Source organism: Pituophis catenifer, unplaced genomic scaffold (assembly GCF_029215685.1).
Source record: "Pituophis catenifer annectens isolate HBS135680 unplaced genomic scaffold, rPitCat1.0.hap2 SCAF_17, whole genome shotgun sequence".
Classification (NCBI taxonomy): domain Eukaryota; kingdom Metazoa; phylum Chordata; class Lepidosauria; order Squamata; family Colubridae; genus Pituophis; species Pituophis catenifer.
Genome location: NW_027256897.1, coordinates 1,136,130 through 1,156,566, shown reverse-complemented (window position 1 = coordinate 1,156,566; position 20,437 = coordinate 1,136,130). Strand labels below are relative to the sequence as shown.

General features: G+C 45.9%; 2 protein-coding genes across 4 annotated transcripts in view; one reads left to right on the top strand and one right to left on the bottom strand.

Moving 5' to 3' along the window:
- PTPA (protein phosphatase 2 phosphatase activator) overlaps positions 1–1,195 on the bottom strand; it is a 22,605-nt gene extending 21,410 nt beyond the window's left edge. The window contains exon 1 of one of the 2 annotated variants that reach the window (XM_070955784.1): positions 1,161–1,195. The gene's annotated coding sequence lies outside the window, so the exon portion shown is untranslated. Of the gene's footprint in view, positions 1–521; positions 730–1,160 lie in introns of those variants that run through there. The other variant, XM_070955783.1, reaches the window with a different exon arrangement.
- Positions 461–20,437, top strand: CRAT (carnitine O-acetyltransferase). 2 transcript variants are annotated; one of them, XM_070955781.1, is made up of 14 exons: positions 461–540; positions 6,147–6,410; positions 6,670–6,788; positions 9,483–9,536; positions 9,669–9,834; positions 10,955–11,129; positions 12,159–12,337; positions 13,232–13,332; positions 13,577–13,696; positions 13,834–13,956; positions 14,963–15,098; positions 15,822–15,884; positions 16,514–16,651; positions 16,922–20,437. In XM_070955781.1, exons 1-14 carry the CDS (start codon positions 514–516, stop codon positions 17,135–17,137), a joined length of 1,881 nt encoding a protein of 626 aa, XP_070811882.1. In that variant the 5' UTR covers positions 461–513; the 3' UTR covers positions 17,138–20,437. The 2 variants fall into 2 exon arrangements, with proteins under 2 accessions (XP_070811882.1, XP_070811881.1); XM_070955780.1 differs by lacking the exon at positions 461–540 and adding an exon at positions 2,555–2,590.

Genomic DNA, 20,437 nt, shown 5'->3' with positions numbered 1-20,437 from the left:
TAAAGAATGAAAGAAGAAAAAGAAAAAAGGAATAAAAGAATAAAAAAAAGAGGAAAGGGGAACAAATGTAAAAGAGGAATAGTAACCACATTTGGTCCCAAACTCCCCCACTTCCTTTACTCCTAATTTGCGGCGCTTTTAACACTTTTAGAACCCAGACTGCGAAGCACCACTCTCCCTTCCTTTGATCTCCTGGTGGTCTCCCATCCGCGCCCTAAAAACTTGCTTGCATCCAAAATCCCTTTGCATTGAGGGGGAGGCGTGTGGGAGGGGGGGATCTTGCCCTTTCCAAGCATGGCGAGGGAGGGGGGGGCAAGATGCCCGGGCCAAAGATGGCTGAGTCTGGGACTCCGCCTCCCCCCCTCCCTCCCTCCCTCCCCCAAAAAAAGCAGGGGCGGGCGGGGCCGAGGCTCCAGGTTGCACCGGAGCGCGGCTGCCCTTGCGGACTTTGCTCGGTGGGCAGGGCGTTGCGCGGGTTTTGCAAAAGGCCCCCCCAGCTCCTTCACCGGCGCAATGCTCGCCTTGCTAGCCAGGAACATGGTAAGCCCTTTTTTTGCAAAGGCTGCGCGGGCGCCCGCTTGGAGATCCAGAAGGCTTGGCCATCCAGGAGACCCTTGTTGCTGTTGCGCGGGCGGGCGGGCCGGGTTGGAGAGGCCCCCCTCCGCCTCCTTTCCTCCCTTTTGCAAACCGATTTGCCTGGGCTGACTTTCGCTTTTGCGCAAAAGGAGGGGGTGAAGTGTGTAGTTGCGCTGTTGTGTTTTTTCCTGCTTGGCCCCCGACTGTTTCTCTCTGTCTTGGGGATTGCAATGCAGCCGGATCCTTTTGGATCCTGGGGTTTTTTTATAGGGGAGGACAAGAGAGGCTTTGGGTGGGAGAAGAATATTTGCCAAAAGGACACGCATCAAATCTTGGCTTTTGTCCATTCAAGAAGGAGGACGCTTGTCATTCCACCCCGCTTTAAAAAAAAAAAAAAAGAGGAGGAAACAAAATCTCATTTTTGGTTTGTTTTTGTTGTGGTTCCAGTTGGGAATCCAGGAATAAGAAACAGAAGGGGGCAAACAAATAGTTGCCTTTTTTTTTTCAATTTGGCAAGAAAATAACAAAAAAGAAATCACAACCGAAACAAACAGGGGAGCCGATGCAGGGAGTCCCTGACTTACGGTAGTTGGTTTAATGACCGTTTCGAGATGACGACGGCGTTGAAAAAAGTGACTTTCACATGTTGCATTATTGCCAGGGTCCTGTCACCAAAATTGAGATTTTTTTGGGCAACTGGCTCATATTTGGTTTCATGCTCTCTTAAGTTTGCACTGGCTGACCTTCGTTTCTTCCTTTTAATAATTAGCTGTTTTATTAAATAAATAAAGTATGAAGGTGGAGCCAATTAGCTTCCTTCTTGCAGAGAACCGAGACGGTTACGGTACTAATAATTAGGATAACTTTATTAGCGCCAATGTAATCGATGTCTTGCAGAGATGTTAAGTCCTCTATTTACGCCAAAAGGGGCCGTGACGTTCGCCGTTAAGCAGTGCGGTCATGAACCAAGGCGTCGCACAGCCACGACAAATCTCTTTCCGTGATCATTCAGCGAATCCTGCTTCACTCCATTGACATTGCTTGTCAGGAGGTGGCTGGGAAAGTCGTAAATGTTGACCACATGACCTCGGGATAGGAAAAACTGTCATAAGTACATGTCAGTTGCCCAGGGCTTGAATTTCAATCAAGTGACCGCAGGGACGTTGCGATGCTCGTGAGTAGTACAAGGACAAGCTGGAAGTCAAGTTTTTCATCGCCCAAAGTTTGAAAGGTCACTAAACGGACGGTCATAATTCGAGGACTTAGGTAATGCAGTGCTTGTAATGCAAAATTTGAAAGCACGGGTTAGACCCCCCCGACCATAAAGACCTCCCCTTGCCAACTGCAAGAGTTCGATTAGAGGCAATCCTCCACTTATGACCACCATGGAGCCCAAAATTCCTAAGCGAGACATTTGTTAAGCAAGTTTTGCCCCATTTTACGACCTGTCTTGCCACAGTTGTTAAATGAATCGCTGCAGGCGTGAAGTTAGTCACACGGTTGTTAAGTGAATCTGGGCTTCCCCTTTGCCAGTCAGAAGGTCGCAAAAGGAAAACACGTGACCCCGGGACAGTGCTGCTGTCATAAATACAAGTCAGTTGCCAAACGTCTGAATTTTGTTGCTGCAACAGTCGTGAAATGTGAAAAAACAGCCATCAGTCACTTTTTCCAGTGCCGTTGTAACTTGGAACGGTCGTCACTGAAGAGAACAGTCCTTCACTTGCGACTAAACCTTCTACAGTTCATGTTTGTTTAAAGTTGTTGGACTTGCACAATCCTTATTGGCCGGGCTGGGCTCCAGGAAACCTTTGGTCATAGTAATTTTATTAATTAGACTTTGGAGAAGCACGGAGCGCTAAGTGGTTTAGCCTGAATTAAGCTGGGGTGTGATTAAGGAGGATCTTGAAACGGGGGGTTCCTGGTTCCTGAAGAAACTCTCTTTCCGTGTTCAGATTTAGTTTCAGGAATCTTTATTGCCATGCAAGGTGACTCCGGTCGATGCCAACTGCCAATGGTAAGAGCTGTTGGGCGTCGAAGCCCTGAGATGGTGATTTTGGGAGACGGGCAGCCAACTGGCAACTGTTGGTTTCACTGGGGTGCCTGTCCTGTGCCGGGGTCAGACTGGAGGACCGCAAGGGGGCCCTTCTAACTCTAGGCTCTTTCCTTCAAAGGGAATGATTTCATGCACCGGCAGACAAGGAAACCGTAGAGCAAGTTGGTAAAAGATAGCTAGTGCAAAAAATTTTTAAAAAAATTAAACAGCAGAGAATTCCCACGCCGGCAGGCTAAATGTTTCTCCTCCTGCCGTTTTAAAAATCGCTTGGAAACTGCCGGGGGAAAAAAACGACAAAAGTTGTTTACTGCACCAGGTTGGCAAATAGAAACGGGTTGCACCCTGCTTTTAAAAAATGCACCTTAAACTGGTTGGGTTTGCGGTAGCAAAAAAATAGTAATAAAATCAAGATTTTTTTTTTTCCCCTCCACGATCTTATTCAACCGAGAGAGAAATTTTATGAGGTTGCAGCTCGCTTCGAACGGTTGCACAGAGTGGCTAGCTGGGGTTTAAAAATGGGATCGTTTTTAATCCGTTGAAATGAATCTGTTCATAATCTGTCTAGTTTTAATTGCCTTACTCTTTTTCTGTTTGCCATTTTGCATCATCCGTAAGCCGCCCATCTTCAACTTGCAGGAGAGATGAGTGGCACAAACATTTAATAAATAACCAATAAATCATAATAAAGTGGAATACAAGATGCTTGGCCTTTGTTACTTGAAAAATGAGGCCACCAAATTTCTGGTTTTGAGCCCGTATGTTACGTAATTTGCTTTCTCAGATACCTGGGAAGGTTTTTGTGTGTTTGCGTGTTTGTGTGATTAATCAAATTATACAACAAGGCTGCCCACAACCTTATTGCTACAGTTAGTCCTTGATTTATGACCTCAATTGGGTTGGAAGCTTTCATTGCCAAGTGTTATAGTTTTTAAGTGAGTTGTGCAATTTTACAAACTTTTTTTCAGCGGTTGTTAAACGAATCCAGCTTCCCTCATTGACTTTGCGTGTCGGAAATTGGCTGGGATGGTCGCAAAAGGCCGTGATCCCAAGATACTGCAACTGTTGTGCATACATGCCGGTGGCCAAGCACTTGCAATGAGGAGATGTTGCAATGGTCGTAAATGCGAGGACTGGTCGCAAGTCGCTTTTGTTAGCACTGTTGTGACTAAAAACCGTCGCTTGGTCATAAGTCAAGGACTATCTGATTTTAAAAGCAGGAGCATCAGTTTTATTAGGGTTATTGCAGCTGAATAAATGTATTTTTAGCGCCTCTATAAATAAATCCCGGGGGATATTGATTGCATTGCTTTTCTGTGGCTTTTAATTTTGCTTGTTAATTTCGTTTGGGATTTTACACCGTGACCTCGTTGGGGAGGGTATTAAAAATAAATCATCCGTACCTATTTTTTAATTGAGATTTTGCACTCTTTGGCTGATCTCTTACCAAAGTAAATGATTAGCCTGAATTAAAAAGTTAAGCCTCCGACCCGGATTACTGTTACTCAAGAAATCCTTTAAAAGTTTTGCTGATTTTGTTAGGGGATTATTTGGGGGGGGGACGGTCAGGTACGTGGCGAGAAAAAAACAGTGTTGGCCTTTCCCAGTTGTTAAGGAGCTTCCACAAAGAAGAGGGGGACAAAGCTATTCTCCAAAGCACCTGAGGGCAGGACAAGAAGCAACAGATGGAAACTCAACAAGAAGAGAAGCAACTTAGAACTAAGGAGGAATTTCCTGACAGTTAGAACAATTAACCAGTGGAACAACTTGCCACCAGAAGTTGCAAATGCTCCAACACTGGAAGTTTTCAAGAAGAGACTGGACAGCCATTTGTCCGAAACGGTATAGAACGTGATGGCGAACCTATGGCATGTGTGCCACAGGTGGCACACGGAGCCATATCTGTGGGCATCTGTGAATGTTGCCCTAGCTCAGCTCCAGCACGCATGTATGCGCCAGCCAGCTGATTTTCGGCCTTCCAGGCCCACCGTATGTCGGGAAACAGGCTGTTTCCGGCCTCTGGGGGGTGGGAGAGGCTGTTTTCACCCTCCCCAGGCGCCAAGAAAGCTTCTGGAGCCTGGGGAGGGCGAAAAACGGGCCTACCAGGCACACCAGTAACCTTTTTGCCGTCAGATGCCAAAAGTGGGGGGAGTGCAGGGGGGGGTCACGCGCGCATGTGTGGGGGTGGGGTGTGAAGGGGCTTGAATGATGGGTGTGGGCACGCATGCGACCTCCGCTTTTGGCACGCGATGGCAAAAAGGTTAGCCGTCACTGGTATAGGGTCTCCTGCTCAAGCAGGGGGTTGGACTAGAAGACCTCCAAGGTCCCTTCCAACTCTGTTTTTCTGTTCAGGCCGTTTTTATTTTGGAAGTTGAGCGAGCCACATTTCGAAATCCAAATTAGAAGCTGGCAAGGTCTCCCTCAGCCCTCATGCCGCTCAGGGCGTGACGCCCAAGCCTTCACATATCACGTGCTTGCTGGAAATGTGGAATACCGGAGGAAGGACCTTAGCACCAAAACAGTCCTGTTGTTTCTGAATTCTTGTGTTTTTCTAAAAATGCTGACCAGCTTCACCTTTTTTGCCTTTAACTGCTGAGCGTGGATTTTATATGTTAAAGAAAGGTTCGGTGTATTCAAGGGACAAAGCAAACCGTAACTTGAGAAATGAAGAGACAAGGAAAAATAAAATAAAATGAGAAAGCAGAAAGCAGAAAGCAATCAGACCACAAATAAATATATATATATAGATTTCTATCTTCCATACTTTTCTTTCTTTCTTTCTCTTTCTGATTTTTCTTTCTGTCTTTCTTTTTTCTTTCTCTTTCTTTCCATCTGTATGTCTTTCTCCTTTCTTTCTCTTTCTTTCTTTCTTTCTTTCTTTCTTTCCTTCCTTCCCTCCCTCCCTATGAAACTTGAAAGTTCATTGGTTATAGCAGTGTTCTTGACCCTTGACAAGTTTTAAGGTGTGTGGACTTCAACTTCCAGCCAGGAGACTTGTGGTAGCTGAAGTCTTCCTTCCTTCCTTCCTTCCTTCCTTCCTTCCTTCCTTCCTTCCTTCCTTCCTTCCTTCCTTCCTTCCTTCTCAATCCCCATAATTTTTTCCCCTTCTTTCAGCAAAAAGTCCACAGACCGTTAACATCAAATACTTCCTCTCCAAAGCAGGAGAAAAACATTCCTCTGGAATTGAATGACTTAATACATGCAAATAAATGAATAATTTAAAATAAATAAATTAAATAAATTACCTCTCCTGCTTTGAATGGGGGGGGAAAGCCCAGTTTAATTCTTTTTCCAGATGATGGCATTTTCGTTTGGCAGCTGGTAAAAACTGCTAGATTTCTACAAGGAAACAAGGTTGGGGCAAAGTTTGAATCCCGTTCCCTTATTTCTAGCTTTCTCCATGCAAAGGAGTCTTGTTTAAAAAGCAAATGAAAAGAGAGAGCTGCTCGTTCACGCGTCCAGGTTTCGTAGGAGTGACTGGCGAAGGAACACTCACCGTTGTGCTGTTGTGTGTTGACAGGCGAAGCCATCCAGCTGGTTGAAGCCGGTGGTCTTACGGAAGTTACGAGGTCGCTACCTGGCCCACCAGGAAGGGCTGCCCGCTCTGCCGGTTCCCCCGCTGCAGCAAACTTTGGATCGTTACCTGTTAATGCTGGAGCCCATCATTAGCGACGAGGAATTGAGCCACACCAAAAATTTGGTGCAAGATTTTCGGAAACCGGGCGGCGTCGGAGACCGCTTGCAGAAAGGGCTGGAGAGAAGAGCCCGGAAGAACGAGAATTGGGTAGGTGGGACCCCGAGCACCAGGGGAGGGGGGAGGGGTAGGAACACCACCCAGCTCAGAGAGCACCAAGGATCCCACAGTTGACCTCCTCCTCCTCCTCTCTCCACTCCCTGGCACTGAGGATGTTCCCTAGTTTGGTAATGAAACGTCCACAAGGAAACCACCAAGCTCAGAGGCTCCCCAAGGACCCCTGAGCTACAAATACTCTATCAATACGTTGGTGCTGCAGCTCATTGCATGCTCTCCCTTCTCAACCGAGCTTTCAGACTGGTGGCTGAAAACAGCGTATCTGGAGTATCGGCTGCCCGTGGTCATTCATTCCAGTCCTGGCTTGGTGCTGCCCAAACAGGATTTCCTGGACCGGCAAGGTCAGCTAAGGTAAGCCTCCTTAAGCTTCGTGGTTGAGCCTCATTGCTGGAAAAGCCCAACTGAAGAAGTGAAAATTTTAGCTTTCAAACGGGGCCCCTTACCCACCCCCTACCCCGGAGACAAAGTTAACAGGGAGATGAATAAGATAAAGATAGATGAATAAATAATTTTTATTATGATCACTGCCCAGTAAACGAATCAGAGGTGGGTTTCTGGCCGGTTCTGGAGAACCGGTAGCGGAAATTTTGAGTAGTTTCGGAGAACCGGTAGTAAAAATTCATTCTGGACCCATCTATTCTCTGCTTCCCGAGTCCCAGCTGATCGGGAGGGAATGGGGATTTTGCAGTATCCTTCCCCTGGAGTGGGATGGGAATGGAGATTTTACCGTATCTTTCCCCTGCCACGCCCACCAAGCCACACCCACAGAACCGGTAGTAAAAAAAAATTGGAAACCCACCACTGAAACGAATGCATTCATACATAAGAATTTCACAGGGGTGCGTACTGTACCTAAAGGAACGCACTCCCAAATTACATTTGCTTTTGTTCGATCTGTTTTGTTTCTTTTGAATAGTTTTGTTGTTCTGTTGTGTGTTTTTCTACTTGCAATTTTGTTTTCATCCCTGCGTGTTTTGTCAGCCTTTCTGGAAGGAAAGCGACATAATCTGAACAGTAACTTCCTTGCAGGGTGTATGTCAGATGCTTGCTCGTTTGTGCCCATCGTCTAATTGCTGCTAGTATTTTTAGTGTTTCTCCGTCAGGGCTGCCCCTGATTGACAACGCTGGGGGGGGGGAAGAGTAGGGGGGAGGATATTTGATCTTTGCAGTGTTTTATGGGGGGGTCAATTTTCCCTCACAAGCCCACCAGGCCCATTTTCACCTTTCCTCTACTTCTGGGCTGCATTTAAAAATACCAGCCAATGCAAGGAAAGAGCAAGCGGTGAGTACATCAAAAAGGAATTTTCCTTCTCCTGCAGTGCCCTTTCTTTCCCTGACAGGCCTGGCTCCTATCTGCAGATGGACCCCCATGTCTAGCTGGGCCCCCTCCCTCAGCAGAACGTCTCTTGGACAGCTCAGGCATGGCTAGAGAAAACTTGGGGCATTTTTGCAAACAGGCAGGCATTTTGCTGGGCAAAAGGACGTCAGTTGCTGGAGCAATTGAGCATGAATCAGTGTAGGGAATGAGGCCAGCCCGCCCGCCCCAACCCCTCCAGCCTTTAATCCTTGACTGGGGGGTGATGGGAGTTGTAGTGTTGTAGTTAGAGAGGTCCAGAGGGCAGCAAACTATCCAAGCAGGGAGAAGAGAAATCAAAAGCATCGAATGTTGTGAATTTATCTCAAGAGGAGATTTTTTTTTTTTTTTTGCATTTTTTAAAGCCCTGAATTTGGATGGATTTGCAAAATTTTGTTCGTTTCATAAGCAAATTGCTGTCCTTGTTAAGTGAATCGCGTGGTCATTAAACGAATCCACTTCCTCCAATTAAATTGGCTTGTCGGAAGCCGGCGGGGAAGGTCGCAAAAGGGACACTGCAACCGTTGTAAAAAAGTTGTCAAGCACTCCCAATTTTTATTACGTGGCCATGGACATACTATAGTGGTTGTAAGTGTGAGGATTGGTTTCAAGTCCCTTTTTTCAGTCCATGTGCAACTGGTCGTTACACAAATGGTTGCAAGTTAAGGACGTGGTTTGGGCGCTTGGGTGTCCTGTCGAAAAATCTGGAAAAATATCGGGATCCAGTAAGAATGGATAAAATCTTAATTCACAAGTTGGAATCCTGCCTACATTGCAAAAAAAAAATATCACATTGCTTGGAATAACTTCTCTGTTACAAAAAATATCTTTTAACTATCTTGGCTCCTTGGGGGGGGGGGGAATCTAGTAATCCAAAGTACCAAAACTGCATGTAGACTGTGTTTAAATAACAGAATAACAGAGTTGGAAGGGACCTTGGAGGTCTTCTAGTCCGACCCCCTGCTCAAGCAGGTAACTCCATACAATTCCAATCTTTTCTTGAAAACCTCCAGTGTTGCAGCGCCCACAACTTCCGGAAGCAAGCTGTTCCAAAATTTTGGGAAACTGCTATCATAATGATGATGGTAATAATATTTACGAAAGGGACACGGTGGCTCAGTGGTGAAGACGCTGAGCTTGTCGATCAAAAGGCCGGCAGTTCAGAGGTTCGAATCCCTAGCGCCGCGTAAATGAGTTCCCGTGACTTGTCCCAGCTTCTGCCAACCTAGCAGTTCGAAAGCTCGTAAAAAAAAATGCAAGTAGAAAAATAGGGACCACCTTTGGTGGGAAGGTAAGAGCGTTCTGTGCGCCTTTGGCGTTGAGTCATGCCGGCCACATGACCACGGAGACGTCTTCGGACAGCGCTGGCTCTTCGGCTTTGAAACGGAGAGGAGCACCGCCCCCTAGAGTCGGGAACGACTAGCACATATGTGCGACGGGAACCTTTACCTTTAATAATATTTACAATTGCAGCTTCTTCCTTGCCATGTTTCTTCCCCTTGACCTCTGCAGAGATTTGAGCCGAACAGCCTCTTGTTCCATTTGGCAGAGGGTTTCAGGCCGTTGTCACATCACAGCTAACCTGGGTAGCTTCCGCCACACCAGCCTGAAACCGGAGACCTCCCTGCTTTCTGCAAAGCCCCCTCCCCTCCCGCCTCCCCTCCTGACCTGTTTGCTCATGACTCTTTCAGGTTTGCGGCCAAGATGATTGAGGGGGCTCTGGACTTCAAGACGATGATTGACAAGTGAGTCAGAATGCCTTTTTTGATCTCCGTGGGGCTTAACCGTCCTTCGTGTTCATTCCGTGGTAGAGTTTGGTCCTTCTCTTCCTGTCTGTCCGTCCATCTCTTTCTCACTCTCTCACCTTTTCTCTCCAGCGAAACTCTACCTGTGGAATATCTCGGTGGGAAGCCTCTCTGCATGAACCAGTACTACCAGATCCTCTCGTCCTGTCGCATCCCGGGCCCCAAACGCGACTCGGTGGTGAACTACGCCAAGGGGAAGAAATCTCCCACCCACATCACCGTGGTTCACAATTTTCAGGTAGGCAGGTGGTCCTTTGAACTTGGTTGTTGCTTGCTGCAGGCGTTTCGTGACCCATCGAGGTAACATCATCAATGCCAGGTGTGACTTGCTCCCTGTTTATACAGAGTAACTCTGAGCTTAGTTGTTTGCCTGCAGATTTTTCATGACCCAACTAGGTAACATCACCCACGTTCGTCCTTCGTTCTTTTATACTTTTTCATTCTTTTATTATTTCAGCAGTCAGATGTTCCTTTACCCGACTGGGTAACAACATCAGTGTGAGGGGGTGTAGGGTTTGTTCCCTGTTTATATAAGATTAACCATAGATTCAGTTGGGAAACTGAGCATCCTAGACCAAACTAAGCCCAAAAACGCTAGAGAATTCCAGGAAGCCTGGCACTTAGACGAATCAACCATCAACGGGCACATAGGATAAATCACGTGTACACGTCGTTCAAATGAAAAGCCAAAAGAAAACTCCACTTTGCCAGCAGTCAGTACCCAGATAAGCAGGATTAATACCAGACCAACGATCAAGCAGTGAACAAACTACCAAAAAAGAAATCCACACTGCCACAAACATAAGTGACAAGCCACTTGTATATAACATACTTTTCAGAGTATGAGACGCACTCTTTTCCCCCCTAAAAAAGGGTGGAAATGTTGGTGCATCTTATAGACCGAATACAGCCATTTTTGGTCTCCCAAAACCCCGCCCTGCACGTCCCATTTTTCACAAAAACGGGATGCACAAAGGGTTTGGGAGGCCTGCAGAGTGCTCCTGGGGCCCGGGGAGGACAAAAACCTTTTTTTTTCTTGTTTACCTCTTCAAAATCTTGGTGCGTCTTATACTCCGGTGCATCTTACAGTCCAAAAAATACGGTAAACAGTGAGTAAATACCGCTCCCTGCTAACACTGATGATGTTACCTAGTTGGGTCACGAAACGACTGCAAGAAAACACTACATCCATCGGTCATTAAACGAATGGTTGCAAGTTGAGAACTGCCTGCAATTTCTCAACCAGCCTAAGCAACAGGAAGGGAATAATATAGAGAGGCGAGTTCAAGGATTTGGGAATTCTTTTTCACCTGCCATCAAATTTGCCGCTTGATCCCTCTGCTTCTCCTTTTTCCCAGTTCTTTCAGCTGGATGTTTACAGTAGCGACGGGAGCCCCCTGACTACCGATCAGATTTTTATTCAGCTGGAAAAGATTTGGAATACGTCCCTTCAAACTAACAAGGAGCCCATCGGGATTTTGACAAGCAACCATCGCAACAGTTGGGCCAAAGCGTACAACAACCTCATCAAAGGTCAGCCCCCACCCCTTACTCCCAGGGAGACCCCACATGGGTTACCATCAGTTGCTTGTCATGAATTATTGAGGGAACTCGTCTAATGACGAGAAGGGCCAGTGGGGGACACGATAGCACTCTTCCGATATTTTTTTTTTTATGAGAAAAGTGTTTTTACTTTTATTTCTCATAACCATGTCTTAAATGTAGAGTCTCTTGTTGATCATACATTTTACCTTTTGACTTTCATATTAGTTCGTTAAACAATTTAAGTATCTTCGGGGTGGCTCTTCTATCATTCCTTCTCCCTTATTTTACAACAATCCTCCTCCTTCTTCACTCTTTCCCTTCCCTCCCTTCTTCTGTCCTCTTCTACTTTCTTCTTTCCTCCTCTCCTTCCCCTTCCTTTCCCCCACACCTCCCTTCTTCCTCCCTTCTAACCTCCTCTCCTGCTCTTATTTCCCCTCCCTCTCCTTTTCCCTTTCTTCTGTCCCTCTCTCTCCTTCCTCTCTTCTCCCCTCCTATCTATACTCCTCCTTCCATTCTCTCTCCATGGATGTATTCATTTTCAATTCAATATTTTCCAAAATGGTATCCGAGCAGCCCCAATTTTGCATTTATATTCACTTTCTTTTCTATTTTACTGATTTCACACATATCATCATAAATTGTACATTTATATAATAATATTTGAGAAGAGGCTGTCACAGAGAAGAGGGGGGGGTTTCAACCTATTCTCCAAAGCACCTGAGGGTAGGACAAGAAGCAACAGGTGATAACTCATCAAGGAGAGGAGCAACCTACAATTAAGGAGAAATTTCTTGACAGTGAGAATAATTAATCAGTGGAACGACTTGCCTCCAGAAGTTGTGGGTGCTCCAATACTGGAGATTTTTAAGAAGAGACTGGACAACCCATTGACTAAGATAGTAAAGTGAACAGGCGGTTGGACTAGAAGACCTCTGAGGTCCCTTCATATACTGGTTATTCTGTATTTTGTGTGTGTTGGTGTCTTCCCGGCTGATGGAGCATTTCCTTCCTTTCTAGACAAGACCAACAAGGAATCTGTGCGCACGATTGAAAAGAGCATTTTCACCGTCTGCTTGGATGCGCCGATTCCCCGGGTTTCAGACGACGTTTATAAGAGCCGGGTGGCTGCCCAGATGTTGCACGGAGGAGGAAGTCGATGGAACAGTGGAAACCGCTGGTTCGACAAAACCCTCCAGGTAATTTGGCGGGATAGACTTGCCCCCCATCTTGTCCAAAATTTTGGCATCCGTCGCGAGGTTTCTGTGCACACACAGAGATATGGTTGGGGTTTTCTTACCACAATGCCAACGTTCCTCAGATTGCGTCCATTTTCCAGCTGTTTTAAGATTGCGTTGACGGGGTGTCCGTCAAGGCCCTCCAATTCTAGGAAGCAAGAATTCTGTAGATGTCAGTGCGATGGCTTTAATGCTAGCCTTGGGGGTAAACGCAAGAGGCCTTTCCCATCTTCATGTCTAGTGAGTTCATTAAGTCTAATCTAACGAAGAGAAGGGCCAGGGGTGACATGACAGAATTCTTCCAATATTTGAGGGGCTGTCACAGAGAAGAAGGGGGTCAACCTATTCTCCAAAGCCCCTGAAGGCAGGACAATGTATGGACGCTTATCAAAGAGAGATCCAACCTAGAACTAAGAAATTTCCTGACAGGGTGATAAATAATCAGCGGAACAGCTTGCCACTGGATGTTGTGGGTGCTCCATCATTGGAAGTTTTTAAGAAGATCGACAGCCATTTGTCCAGAATGGTATAAGGTCTCCTGCTTGAGGAGGGGTGGTCGGAGTAGGAGACCTCCAAAGTCTGTTACAGCCCTAGGATTCTATGGTTTTAAGAAAGAGTAAAATGTCAAGAAAGAAAGAAAAAGAAAGAAAGAAAGAAAGAAAGAAAGAAAGAAAGAAAGAGGAAGGAAGGAAGGAAGGAAGGAAGGAAGGAAGGAAGGAAGGAAGGAAGGAAGAAAAAAGAAAGAGAGAAAGAAGGAAAGAAAGAAAACTTATTATTGCAGCAATAGAGCCAACAAGCCACGATTCCTTATTATTTGGGTGTTTGTGCCAATTTCATCTGGGTTTTTCCTTGCAGTTCATCGTGGCGGAAGACGGGTCCTGCGGGCTGGTGTACGAACACGCACCGTCTGAGGGGCCCCCCATTGTGGCTCTGTTGGACCACGTTGTGGAATACACGTAAGGCAGCTTGGCTTTCAAATAGCTTATTTATTTCCCCCCCCCCCTTTCTGGCAACCGATCCAGGAGGGATCACATAAGCCATCTTGGCTTTGTTGGGTGGTGTTCACCCTTCAGTCGATATTTGCTCGCCTTTCCAACACGTGTTTCTAATTCAAAATCCTTTCTTTCTCTCTTTAAAAAAAAAAAAAATCCAATTTGTTTTTTTCCTGTCCTTCAACTATGTCCTTGCTTCTTTTGGTAGAAAGAAGCCAGAGCTTGTAAGATCTCCCATGGTCCCATTACCGATGCCGAAGAAACTACGGTTTAATATCACCCCGGAAATCAAAAAGGATATCGAAGACGCCAAACAGAATCTCAACATGTGAGTAAGCTTCAGCTTCATCAAATCAGTCCGTACAGGTAGTCCTCAACTTACGACAATTCGTTTAGTGACCGTTCGAAGTTCAAAATTCTGGTTTCGATTGTTGAGGACTCTGGTTTTCCGTCCGTTTTTTGCAGCATGGTACAAGATCTGGATATCAAAGCGACTGTATTCCATCAATTTGGGAAGAACTTCCCCAAGTCGGAAAAGATCAGTCCGGATGCTTTTATTCAAATCGCTTTGCAGTTGGCTTATTACAGGTATAAATGGGGAGCTGGGTTGGGTTTTCTTGATTCTTCTGGTGGGCTTTTATTGTTTTGAGGATAAAAATTGCTTCTCCTTCCTCTTCTTCTCCTCCTCTTCCTCCTCCTCCCATCTGTTGGGAAATGGGGTGGATTTCCTTGGAGCAGCTGGTGAGCCACTGTAAGAACCAATCCCGGTCAAGATCGCGTGAAGGGTTAATACCACTTTATAAGGCCTTGGTAAAGCCACACCTGGAATCCTGCATCCAGTTTTGGTCGCCACGATGTAAAAAAGATGCTGAGACTCTAGAAAGAGTGCAGAAAAGAGCAACCAAGAGGATTAGGGGACAGGAGGCTAAAATATATATAAAGAACGGTTGCAGGAATTGGGTATGTCTAGTCTGATGAAAAGAAGGACTAGGGGTGACATGATAGCAGTCTTCCAGTATTTGAGGGGCTGCCATTAAGAAGAGGGAGTCAATCTATTCTCCAAAGCACCTGAAGGCAGGACAAGAAGCAACAGGTGGAAACTCACCAAGGAGAGAAGCAACTTGGAACTAAGGAGAAATTTCCTGACAGTGAGAACAATTAACCAGTGGAACAACTTGCTTCCAGAAGCTGTGAATGCTCCAACACTGGAAGTTTTTAAGAAGAGGTTGGATAACCATTTGTCTGAAGTGGTGTAGGGTTTCCTGCCTGAGCAGGGGGTTGGACTAGAAGACCTCTAAGGTCCCTTCCAACTCAGTTATTCTATTCTAATTCTAATCCAGCAGGGCCCCTTCATAGCTTCTTACATCCTTAACCAACTGCCCAAGAAAACCCACCAACCTCCCAGCAGGAGTCTTCAGAGGTGGTCCAAATTGCCTTCACAGCCAAGAGCCGTTGATTCCACACCCCCACCCCCACCCCAGCACTTCCATGAATTGCTCCCTTTCCCTTTCCGGAAGCCAGTTTTAATTTAGGATGGGGGAGCCCTACATTTCCTATTTCCCATCTTTGCTTCTTTTTCTTGTTGTGTTTTTAGGATGTATGGGGAGCTTTGCTCCACTTACGAGAGCGCCTCGCTTCGGATGTTCCGCCTGGGACGGACAGACACCATCCGCTCGGCCTCCGTGGATGTGCTGAAGTTTGTACAGTCCATGGGTGTTGACAACATCCAGGTAGGCTATTTGGCACCCATGTTTTACCCATAATCATCTTTTAATGACCCTATAATTCTTTGCGTGGTGGAGCGTCTGGGTAACTGATGCCCTTCCTGTCACCAATGCGGAGTTTTGTTCAGCAGATATATTCTCATTGTGCCCAGAGAGACAAATATCTGCCTCTACCTAGGATCGAACTCAAAGCCTCCTGATTGTGAAGGGAGAGCTCCACCTCTAGGCCACCGCGCCACTCACCATGTTTTACCCGTGATGCCCGGGTAAATTCAGGAAATAATCAGAAAAACAGCTATAAATTTTTTTCTTTCTCCTGCTTTTATGTCCAAGACGGATTCTTGCTTTTATGGAATCTAGGTTGGATATTGATTGTCATAAATTAACTTTTTTTTTTTTAAAGGAGAATAACAGCTGTAGACAGGTGAAAGATTAGAAACTTTTTCAAGTGGATCAGAGATTAAAAGAAAAACTAGATTTCCTCAGTCAGCCCTTAACAACAGCCTACAGCTGAAAAGCAAAACTCTTCTTTAACCAGATTTATCGAAAGGGGAAACGGTAGAGATAACTTGAGTCTCTTGCTAACCACCCATTGACACACTGGAGAGACAGCTACCTGTTTTCCAGGGAAAGGAAAACAAGAGGAAGATGTAATATTTTGCAAATCTCCGCCATCTGAGACCCTTAAAAGCGCCTGATGGTTGCATTTTGTGACTGTTTCTTCCTTAGAATCAAGAGAAGGCAGAATTGTTGAGACGAGCCACCCAAGCACACCGAAACTATACTGACATGGTGGGTGTTATTATTATTAGGCATTATAAATAACGATGATTAACGTATGATTTATTGCGTATAGCATTATTTATAATTCGCTACATCGTACGGTGTAGAAGTTTTGTAGTTCTTGCAATCGTTGCTGTGTTGTCTTGCACAATCAGACAGATGTTTAGATTGGATTTGGCATTTTTTGTCCCCCTATTGAACCCTTCCCAAGGACCTGGGATAGGCAGCCATTGAAGTTTTTGGGGGGTTAAATGTCTCGTCGCAGGATGTCTGCTGTTCCAAGCAAAACCTCCACAAAGGGCTAAAGTCAGGTCTTCCCCATGTCTCCTTTTACTGTCCGAAAAACTAGGGACATCTATTCTGAGATGCTTCCCACGCCCCCTTTTCCGTCTGTGGGCTTGGATATCTTTTCTTTGTCTGTTGTCCAGTCTGCAGCTCTTCCTCCTGTCTCCCAAGGCCATTCCCACAGACCATGACATCAAAACCTTAATCAGTCTGGAACTTATTCTTATTGAGCACTGATGATGTTACCTAGTAGGATAATGAAACGTCTGCGAGAAAACCCCCAAACTCAGAGAGCACCTCTGAGCAGTGACAAAGTTGTTCCCTGCGGATTGTTTCTCTACCTTTCCCCGTAGGCCATTAGAGGAAACGCAATCGATCGTCACCTTTTGGGCCTGAAGCTGCAAGCGATCGAGGATCTGGTGAGCATTCCCGAACTCTTCATGGACACCGCCTACGCCGTGGCCATGCACTTCAATCTCTCCACCAGCCAGGTGAGCTGGCGCTGCAGTGGATCAGGGTCTCGGGGGTTATTTCTTTCCACGTTGATTTATTTATTTATTGGGCTGAGAGCGAGGGATTGACCCAAAGTTACCCAGACGGCTTTCATGCCTAAGGCAGAACTAGAACTCACCGTCTCCTGGTGATTGACCCAAAGTCACTCAGTTAGCTTTCATGCCTAGGACGGGACTTGAACTCAGCATCTCCTGGTTTCCAGCTCCGTGCCTTAACCACTAGACCAAAATGTCCTCTCCTCCCTGCAGGTGCCTGCCAAGACAGACTGTGTGATGTGTTTTGGCCCGGTGGTGCCGGACGGTTACGGCGTTTGCTACAACCCCATGGAGGAGCACATCAATTTTGCCATCTCGGCTTTCAACAGCTGCAGCGAAACCAACGCCGCTCGGCTGGCCCATTACTTGGAGCAAGCATTGTTGGACATGCGGCTCTTGCTCCAGTCCAACCCCAAGTCCAAACTTTAAGAGGGGAAGCAGGGGAAAGAGGCGAATGGCCTGTTCGAATTACTGACATCTGGGTGGGCTTCATCCACCCCCCCGGACTCCCCCACCTCCCATCCCCCGAAGGACGGAAGACTTTTCCTGATTGCACTTGAGTTGTTGCACCGACTTTGCGGGATGGAAATGAACTTCATCACTCAACAGCGGAGATACCTGCTGCCCCCTCCGTCTTCCTCTCCCTGCTCACCTTTCCTCCGTTCGTATCAGTCTGTGCCTTTAGAGAGGTTTCGTGGGGAGAATGGGAAAGGGGGAAGGGGGGTCTTGTGAATCAAGGGGAATCTGGACCGTCCTCGGTTGGTTGCTGGGTAGAAAGAGAAGGCCTTGGCTCAAAGCCTCCTGAGAAGTTTGGCCTGGGATTTTGCACAATGTTTGTTTTCCATGTGAATATGCAAGTCTGTTTCACAGCATCTGTCATGGTAGAGCCATTTTATGGTTTGATGCTAAAGATTGCTTCCCCTTCTTCCTCTCCCCTTTCCTTCACCTCTTCTTCTTCCTCTCCTTCTCCATCATCACTATCATCCTTCCTCCTCGTTCTCCTTGTCCTTCTCTTCCTTTCTTTCTCCATCATTCCTATTTGTCCTCTTCTTTCTCCATCACCACCTTCTCCATCTCCTTCTCCTCCGTCATCCCTCCTTCTATTCCTTCTCCATCTCCTCCTCCTTTCTCCATCCTCATTCTCCTTGTCCTCCTTCTCAATCTCTTCCTCCTGCTCTTCCTTCTCCATCTCCTCCTTTTTTCTCCATCACCTCATTCTCCTTGTCCTCCTTCTCCATCTCTTCCTCCTCATCTCTCCTCTTCTTCTCCATCTCCTCCTCCTCCATCATCCCTCCTCTTCTTCCTTCTCAATTTCCCCTTCTCCTCTTCCATTATGATGCCTTTTTGTTGAGTTGGTCACAACCTTCGTCACCCACAGTGCAATTTTGGTTCCGTACAAGTCCTAGTTAACCCATCTACATTGCTGGGTTATCTGGACCAACAGCTGATTCTTACCAAATTGGCTCAGAGCGTTGTCCTGCTCAAGTTGTTATTAAGGATTATTTGAAAATGCCAACATTTTGTAGGATTTTCCGTGCCAATAGATGTTATTTCGTTAAACGATAAGCCTTTTTTAAAAAATGTATTTTTGTTGGGAGACAAAATACTGGTAAATTTCTACCAGTATTTTTTAGCTTCCTTTGGTGGTTTGTGGCTACCCAGTTCTGGATATTTATTTTAAGTCACCCTCATTAAGTCTCCAGGAAAGAGATTTTTAGATTATCTGCACATTTTTGTACACTGGCATCTATCTGTCCACACAATCCTCCTTAATGACAACAAAGCTTTTAGAAGCTACAATTTGCACAGCCAAAGAGAGGGGCTCTTGTTTGATCTGCCCTTCCACATTCGTTTAGTTTGGTGGATTGTTGTGAATTTGGTGGATTAAGCTTTTTGATGCAATCATTCGAGATAGCAAAAAACTGTGCATTTCAGGATGTGGAGTAAGAGGTAGATGGAAGACTCACAGTTGTGCCACGGCTAAAAGCCAATTTTTGGGGTTTGTGCAATAAAATTCGTGCCCACATTTTGAATAATTAAATGTTTTATGTTTCTAGAATGGAGAGAAACCCAAGATACAGCTCTTTTTCTTTCCTTTCGCTTTCCTTTTTTTTTTACCTTCCTTCCTTCCTTCCTTCCTTCCTTCCTGCTGTCCTACCACCAGACCTCTGTGGCTAACATGCTGTAGTAGAATTCATACAGTGCCCAATTAGATTTGGGTGATGACTCCCTTCCAGAAGGATGAGGGAAATTCTTCCCATAGGTAGCATTTGCCACGATGTTCATGAGATCTGGTGACTTGATGAAAGCGCATAAAACCGAAACCCTCTTAATCACGGAAGTGCCTTATATTGCCTGCTCCTAGGGATAAAATGTAAAGTGGTTTACAAGTTATTATCTTGCAAGTTGATATTTCAGCTTTAACAGTTGTGCTGTATGTTTTTAAGTGCAAATGTGGCGGGTAGCTTTAAAAATAGCTTTTAGAGCAGTGTTTCCCAACCTTAACAACTTTAAGATAGGTGGACTTTCAACTCCCAGAATTCCCCAGGCAGCACAGCTGTGCTGCCTGCTTTAGAATGAGTTTTTTTTTTTCATAAAAATATGTAAAACTAACTAGAGTTAGAGACAAAGCAAAGAGTCCACATTTCAAACCGTGGATGGTTCTAGGACCGTGATGGCGAACCTATGCCAAGCGTGCCACAGGTGTCACGCTGAGCCATATTGGTGGGCATGTGAGCTCAGCTCTGGCGCTCATGCGTGCACCAACCAGCTGATTTTCCAGCCTTCTGGGCCCACCGGAAGTAGGGAAACAAGCTGTTTCCAGCCTCCGGAGGGCCTGGGGGGGGGAAGGCCCATTTTTCGCTCTCCCCAGGCTCCTAGAAAGGCTCTGGAGCCTGGGGAGGGTGAAAAAGGGGCCCAGCATGCCATCGCGTGTCCAAAGCGGGGGTGGGGTGGGGCATAGAATTATGGGTGTGGGCATACACATACACGACCACCACCACCCCGCTTTTGGCACATGATGGCAAAAAGGTTAGCCATATTTACAACTGTTCCTGTTGTGTGAATTCAACCTGTTGGGTTCCTTTTTTTTTTTTTTTTGCCTCTCAGTTTGCAAGCTCAGAAGATAAGCTAATTCGGGCACCCCCTTAAATATGGGAATTCCCGGGAGTCCCAAATATCGTACTAGCTGAGAATTCTGGGAACATTTTTTTTTTTAAAAAAAAATACTCCCGGAATATCTATGTTAAGTTGATCAAGGTTGACTCAGCCTTCCATCCTTCCGAGGTAGGTAAAATGAGGACCCGGTTTGTGGGGGCAATAAGCAGACTTTGTATAAAATAGAACACCGCTCAGAGGGGGCCCGAAAGCCCTACTAAGCAGGTATATACGAAAGTATGAAGGCTATTGCTTAAAAGCATTGTAAGCCGCCCTGAGTCTCCGGAGAAGGGCGGCATATAAATCAAACTAATAAATAAAGGTTTTAAGGTCTTAAAACAGCCAAATTGTTGCCTATCCTGATATTCTCCTAATGCACCGAACAGATATTTTTGCACTGTTTAGCGAGTATTGCCAAATTCTTGCTGTTTTGCTTTTGTCGCACTTTGGCCGAATGCTTGCGTGATTGGACGGTAAATTGTATTACACGGATTCTTTTGTATAAGATGCCTTGCTCTGAAAGACGCAGAGGCCTTGAGCTGTATAAATATAAATGTATCCCAATTAAAAGAG